We start from the raw sequence: 7866 nt of genomic DNA on the forward strand, positions 1-7866 counted from the left end.
ATGGTTAGACTCATGAGTGAATGGGCTTTCACATTTTGTAACTTTGTTCAGATTTTGAGACGTGGGCCCGAGGGCCGGGTTTGAGCTGATTTCAGATTTTTTTGCTATAATTTGATATTTTCTTGTGGAATTGATACCTTTAGCCTATATTGATCATATTGTATTGCTTGTGGCTAGATTCAAGATGTTTGGCGGCCGATTTGACAGGCAAAGACATCGCGGAGTAGGATTTTGCTTGTTTTGAGGTAAGTAACACTTCCAAACTTAGTTTTGAGGGTTCGAATCCCCAAATTATGTGTTATGCGATTGGTATTGAGGTGACACACATGCTAACTGATAGGCGTATGGGCGTGCGCCATGAGAATTTTGACTTGGGTAATTCCATGGCGACTTTTAGTGACTCTAACCTGTTGATATCTATATTTTCATCATGTGATATAGTAATTGAACTGTAAATCATGCTAGATATCATGTTTAGGCTTTATGACAATATTGTTGGGACCCTTAGTGGTCGTTTCTAGCTGTCATCTCACTATTTTTATTAACATTCCGTACTCAGTCATGTTCATGCATTTTTATATCATATCTTAGTCTCAGTTATTTATTGATTCATCATATCATTGTTCCAAGTTTATTTCCATGACATTGTGAGCCTGTGGGTGAGACTGGAGAGATTAATGACTTAGTGAAGCCTAGGGCCTAGTTATGAGTGACAGTTATGGGATTGGGCTGCACGCCGCAATGGTTATATTGATGATTATGATAGCGCTTGTGTTGTAGGAGCCCCTCCGGAGTCTATAGCACACCCCCAGTGAGCGCTGATGATATTAATGAGGGATGGATTTCCTTGGACATGGATTATTCTGAAGTACTTGATACCTGGAGATGGATTTCTCCACAGGTTTGGATTGCTCTTTTTCCTCGGTACTGGGTGACTTACAGTTAGTGTTGTATATGTTACGGGATGGATTTCCCTAGGCTAGGCGGCCATATACAGTACTGAATGGTTGAGCACTTGAGAGTGGGAGTACATAGTGCATTTCATATAGTTTGTGCATTGGCATGTAGAGATAGCTAAGTTGTATACCTTACACCATTCAGATTTGTATTTACTTTATTGCCTTTAGTTGTCTATTTGACTTGAAAGCATGTCTACGTTTCTACACATTTATTGTTGTTATATCTATTGTGGTTGAGTTCATCACTACCTTTCAGTCCAAAGTTCGGACTTGTTACTTACTGAGTTGGTGAATGCAGGTTACTCCATGCACCTCGTGTGCAGATCCAAGCGACTCTGTTCACGGCGTTGCTGATTGAGACCTCAGAGTTTGGAGACTATCAAGGTAGCTGCACAACGTTCACTGGCCTTGACTCTCCTCTTTTATCATTCGATGTATTTTTTCAGTTGTTTTCGTTATACATGATAGTGGATTATATTCCAAGTAAACGCTCATGTACTTAGTGACACCCCGGTTTTGGGGTGTATTGTATCAAACTTTCGGATTTATTATGTTTTCAAAAGAGTTTCTTTAATGTTAACTACTTCTGTCATTATTTTAAAGTTATTTTCACTGAGTTGGGTTGTTGAGTTGAGGCTTGCCTAGTTCCATTATATGCGCCATCATGACAGTTGATTTTGGGTCGTGACATGGTATTTTCTAATTAGATGGGTTAAAAAATTTAGGAAGGCACGGGAGAAACACCTCCAAAATTTCTCTAGGAAAGGAACCGTCTCTAATAGCTGGAAAAGATTAAATAGGAGCGGAATGCATAAAGACCATTAAAGAAGGAACATGCACGAATCTATTATAAATAAGGAAGAGAAATCGACATTAATCGTGGTTACGGGAAATCATTAGTCATAAATGCTTCAGTTACAATTAGATATGGTAACGGGTAATCAAGGCAATTAATTTCATTAACAAGCCCGAATTAAGTAAGGAAATTGTTATTATTATGTACTCATATATAAGGGCCTAGTCTTCATTTGTAATAGCATCTGATTATTATTGAAATATATGCAATTATTCTTTACTATATTCATAAGGTTGTAACTGCAATTCTGGGAGTGATTATCAATCTACTTCGAATTTTCTTTCCTTGTCTATTATGTCCATTATTTGTCTTATTCTTTAAACTATTAAAAAGGTAAAGTAAATTTTGGTTATTAGTAACCCGATTTCTTTTTGTTATTGACTTTGACCGAAAAATCTATTTTTTGGTTACACACTTAGAGGCTCGTGACTGTCGTTGATGGGTTAGATTTTCATATTTTAGTTTGCTAAACTTTCGTTAGCTATTTTTTATATGGTTTTAATAAAGACCTTATTCGTACTTGGTTTGCTTAAATAATCTTATTAGCATATATAGTCAGATAACGAGACGTATTTAACAATTAAGGTAAGTTGAACTTCATCACGTCCCACCCAACTTCGTGGTTGACATTCCTGACCCAAATAACTTTGTAATGGTTCGACCGGTCGTTTTGAGCATTTGCACTTCGCTCGGTTGTTTGAGAGCATGAGTAACTCCGTGTGATGTATTATAACTTATGTGAATCGTCGGTTTTGGTTTTCAGGTTATTCGAAGTTGATTTAGAAGAATAATTCTCAACTAGAAGCTTCAAATTGGAAAAATTTGACCAAGTTTAACTTTTTAGTATTTGATCTCAGATTGGATTTCTAATGGTTCCGTTAGCTCCGTTGGATGATTTTGGACTTATGAGCGCGTCCGGATTGTGGTTTGGAGGTCCGTGGTAGAATTAGGCTTGAATTGGCGAAAGTTGGAATTTTGGAAAGTTTGACCTGGAGTGAACTTTTTAATATCGAGGTCGGATTCCGATTCTAGAAATTTGAGCAGGTTTGCAATGTCAAATGTGACTTGTGTCCAAAATTTTAGGTCAATCGTACTTGATTTGATGGGTTTCGACATCGATTGTGGAAGTTGAGGTTTCAAAGTTCAATGACTTCGAATTGAGGTGTGATTCGTCATTTCGATGTTGTTATGTGTGTTTTGAGGCCTCGAGTAGGTCCGTAATATGTTATGGAACTTGTTGGTATGTTTGGACAGGGTCCCGGGGGGCTCGGACGTGTCTCGAATTGATTTCGGAGCATTTTGGAAATTTTTGGCTAAAGTGTATTATTGTTGGTTTTGGTGTTTCCGCATCTGCGAAAGTATGGGCGCAGATGCGAGTCTGCAGATGCGTACAAATGGTCGCAGAAGCACAAGAAGTCTTGGCTGGAGGTCATTGCAGATGCGGAGGAAAGTCGCACCTACGAGTGTACAGGAGCAAAAATTGTTTCGCAGGTGCGGGGGTTCGGCTGGTGAGTGTGGTCGCATAAGCAAAGATTTGACCACAAATGCGGTGGCTATAGATGCGCCAATTTAACTGCAAATGCAGAAGTGCTGGGCAGAATGGTAAATACAAGGGTTAGCGATTTTGGCTTCATTTTAACATTTCCAAGCACGGATTGAGGCGATTTTGAAACAAATTTCATCACAAGGATTGGGGTAAGTGTTCTCTACTCAGTTTGATTACATTTCATGAATCTATCTTCATATTTGGAAATTAGTTGGTGAATTCTAAAGAGAAATTGGTGATTTTGGCCTAAAGTTTCATAATATAAATTTTTGAGTTTTGAGCACCGATTTGGAGTCGGATTTGAGTGAAACTAGTATGGTTGGACTCGTAATTAAATGAGTTGTCGGATTTTGTGAGTTTTGTCGAGTTTTGAGATGTGGGCTCGGGCGTAATTTTTTGCCGGATTTGGGATTTGACGTAAAATTCGATCTTTATCATTTGTAAAAGCTTCCTTAGGCTTTATCTAATGTATTTGAGTTGCTTTTGGCTAGTTTTGAGTCGTTCGGAGATTGCTACGCGCATGATGGCATTTTTGAAGTATCGCTTGGCTTGCTCGGTGTTGGAATTGGCTTGTTCAAGATAAGTAACTCTTCTAAACTTAGTATTGAGGGTATGAAACCCCAAATTATGTGCTATGTGATTGGTGTTAAGGTGACACACATATTAGGTGATGGGCTTGTGGGCATGCACCCTGTGAATTGTGACTCTGTGATTTCTAGGGCACTAAATAGTGGTCCTATTTTGTTGATATCTGTGTTTTCACCATGTCATAAAGTAACTGAGCTGTACATCATGCTAGATATCATGTTTAGGCTTTGTGCTGATATTGTCGGGACCCATAGTGGTCATTTCTTGCTGTTATCTCATTGATTTCATTGATATTTCGTACTCAGTCACATTCATGAATTCATATCATATCCCAGTCTTAGTTGTTACTTATTGATACATCATATCATTGTTCCGAGTCAGTTTTCATTACATTGTGAGCCCGTGGGTGAGACTGGAGAGATTGATGATTGAGTGAGGCCGAGATCCTGATTATGAGTGACAGTTATGGGATCGGGCTGCACGTCGCAACGATTATGTTGATTTATGATAGCGTTTGGGATGAAGAAGCCCCTCCGGTGTCTGTAACACACCCCTAGTGAGCGCGGTTGATTATATTCAGGGATGGATCTTACCTGGGAGATGGATCTTCCTTGGGCTTGGAGATGGATCTTCTCCATGGGGCTGGATCGGCCTTTGTCCTCGGTAGTGACGACTGATGGTCAGTGATATATATATATTCTGGGATGGATCTTCCCTGGGCCGTATGAGCCATATACAGTACCGAGTGGTTGAACATTCATATATATACATGGAGATGGATCTTCTCCATGGAGCCGGAATGTCCTTTCCTCGGTACTGAGTAACTAATGATCAGTGATATATATATTCCGGGATGGATCTTCCCTGAGCCGTATGAGCCATATACAGAACCAAGTGGTTGAGCATTTTGAGTGGAGAGTGTGAGCTCATGTTTCATCTTTGGGATATATGGCACTGATATGCATACATGACATACATGCATAGAGATGCATTCTTTCTCATGTTGTATGGTATCACATCGTTCATGATTTCTTTACACACATCGATATGTGGTATAGAGAGGTATTTTACACTTGTTATTTGGAAAGAAAAAATAAATATATTATTTATTGTGGAAAGGATTTTTGGAAAAAATTATAGTTTTCATACTATCTTGTATTTTTTAACGATTTCGGTAAAGGATTTGGGTTTTCACTGATGTCTTTGAAAAGGGAACTTTTTTCGGAAAACTGTGCAAAAGCTGAACATTTTTATCTCTGAGATTATTTCCTTGTTTATATGCTCTACTTTGTATGAAATACTGTTGGTTATTGGTGTTGGACCCGATCTATGTTCCAGCTCGTCACTACTTTTCAACCTGAGGTTAGATTTGTTACTTTTTGAGTACATGGGGTCGGTTGTACTCATACTACACTTCCTGCACAGCGTGCAGATCCTAGAAGCTGATGTTGCTGTATTCGATGGTTGTTGGATTTGAAGGCGTATCTGCATTCCTGCTGTAGCTTCCTCTTGTTCATGGTAGCCTTAGATTATAAAATTCTGTTTATGTACTTTTCAAACAAAAGATGTATTTTTTTCATATCAACTTTGTAAACTCTATTCTTAGAAGCTCGTGATTTGTACTACCAGTCTTTGAAAAATGTATATGTTTCAGATAATTTCTTCCAGTTAATTGTTTTATTAATTTAATTGGAAATAGATAATTGTTAAATTGATTTACCTAGCAGATTGGGTTAGCTATCATCACGACTAGTGAATTTTGGGTCGTTACAAACTTTTTATTTGATCGCAACCTTTTTACAACTCTTGCCCCACACTTATTCTACTTAGCTAGGCACATTTACATTGGGGCATCTTTCGGATCGAGGAGTCCTTTTACGGCTATTAGTGTACTTTTTAAAGCATTATTCCTTGTTCTCTCTATTGCTTCAGCTATTTTTTTTTTAAATCATAGTCAAATCCTACAAGGGCATAAGAAAAATTGAAGTTAACTAAGATATCAAAGTAAATTAAATAGTGAAAAAGGATTCAAAATCCATAACTAATTTCTTGCAATCCATAACTATAATCTTCTCTAGTAGGTGAAGGAATATCTTCTGGATCTCTTTTGGGCCTTACCCACCTACCATAAGAATTACACTCTAACCCCTTGTTGGCCAATTGATACCAACAACTAGGAATTCTTAACTCATCTACAAGCATATCACATTCCTTATTCACTAATGCTACATCCCTTTTAGCATTAGACCTAAATGTTGAACTTGTACTAACAAAACCATCTACTAAATGAAGATATGTCTCAAGCATATGAAACCCTATGAAATTAAATCCCCTTTTAAGATAAGGTGAAGACCTAACATCAAGCTTCAATTCTGCTCCAACATGTGTGTAAATCCACTCCAATGTCCCTGTAAAATCATCAAATTTTTGTAAACTTTCATTAAAAACTATTCCGGGCATTCGAGGGACTAAATCTTGTTTTACTGTAACGCGTAAAATTTTGACTCCCATTTGGTAAATCTCGTCTCGAAATGCAATATTTCCAACTCTTGGGGCTGCAAATGAAATAACACTAATTGGAATTCTTGGAAATTTTGCTGCTGATTCATAAGCATTTAGGAGAGCTAGTGCACCCCCTAAGCTATGTCCTGTTATTGTGAGGCTAACTTCTTCACCTTTGCTTTTGTAAAAATCCACCAATATTTTCAATTCTTTCATAACTTGTTCTGATGCACTTGACTTGTTATACCTAGTTGAATCACTCTTAGATGTGTAAATACTAAGAAAACCATGTTCCACTTTTGAGTCCATATGCCCAATTGGCTCTAATTTCCTCTGCATATTTTCATACCATTCTGAAGGTGTCACTGTCCCTCTCCATGCCACAACAATGTCTCTCCTCCCAATTCGTCGCGATTCTTCGTCATCACTCACGGCAACAAAACCAATCCAATTTGAATCTTTGCTCCATGTATATGTCAATCTTGATCTTTCAAGCCATTGTGGCATATCTATATGTGACATTGCATATATATACTTGGTAACTTTATAGCCACTTTTGCTAAGTCCTAACTTGTCAAACAACTTTTGACTATTATACATGCAACTTCCACAATATTCTGAGAACGCGTCGAAATCTAATGCATCATAAGTTGCTTGAGCAAATTCGCCATATTTAACAATTTCTCGACGAAGCAATGGGTGTAGTGGATCAAGAAGACCTTCCCATTCTTGAACACCATGAATGTCGCGCCATCGATCGGATATGTCCTCCTTAGGTGACATGGTAGGTGTGTTAGCCTTGTCTTCAATGTTCAAAGTGTTCCAATTTGAATAAGTACTAGGATTATTGATCTTTTGGTATGGTTTTTGAATGTTTAAAAGGTTTGATAATGTTTCACCTAGTCTATTTGATTTCTTTGAGGTTTTTCTTTGAGTTTCAATTGAACCATCTTTGTAGGCATAGATCATGGAAAGTCTATTGTTGTGTAATTGGTGGCTAAGATGGTGGAGATGGGTGGTATGGAGGTGGTGGATTGCTTTCATGGTGGTTTCAAAATATTGAGAAGATATAAAAATAGAATTGTGATTCAATTGGGGTTGAAATTTTATGTGATATTTATTAAGTGGGGTGGTCGGAAATTGTCAAAAGTTAAAAAAAGAAGATTTCAATATTCAAAAGCGAGCAGCCATTTGTTCGAGTGTTTGACTCATATTGGTCAGCCGTAATATTAATATCACGTTTTAGGTAAGAAAGGATTGGGTTTGAGAAACATCCCATGAAGTATCCATAGCAGGACTTAATTCAATGAATAATTTTACAACTGATTCATTTATTTTATACTTCTTCTTTTTATTAATTTTTATATTAAACTCGAGGATTAAGGTAGGAGAAGAGAAAGTGCACGAGACTCCCA

At 37.6% G+C, this 7866-nt stretch overlaps 1 protein-coding gene across 1 annotated transcript; it reads right to left on the reverse strand.

Annotated features, from left to right (window-relative positions):
* Positions 1–5923: 5923 nt before the first annotated feature.
* Positions 5924–7546, reverse strand: LOC107801735 (phospholipase A1-Igamma1, chloroplastic-like). Its single transcript, XM_016625110.2, has one exon. It carries the CDS (start codon positions 7493–7495, stop codon positions 5978–5980), a length of 1518 nt encoding a protein of 505 aa, XP_016480596.1. The 5' UTR covers positions 7496–7546; the 3' UTR covers positions 5924–5977.
* Positions 7547–7866: the final 320 nt, after the last annotated feature.

Source organism: Nicotiana tabacum, chromosome 5 (assembly GCF_000715075.1).
Source record: "Nicotiana tabacum cultivar K326 chromosome 5, ASM71507v2, whole genome shotgun sequence".
Taxonomy (NCBI): Eukaryota; Viridiplantae; Streptophyta; class Magnoliopsida; order Solanales; family Solanaceae; genus Nicotiana; species Nicotiana tabacum.

What these genes read in the sequence shown, in the direction of transcription:
- LOC107801735 (XM_016625110.2), bottom strand. Translation starts at nt 7,495, where the DNA reads ATGAAAGCAATCCACCACCTCCATACCACCCATCTCCACCATCTTAGC.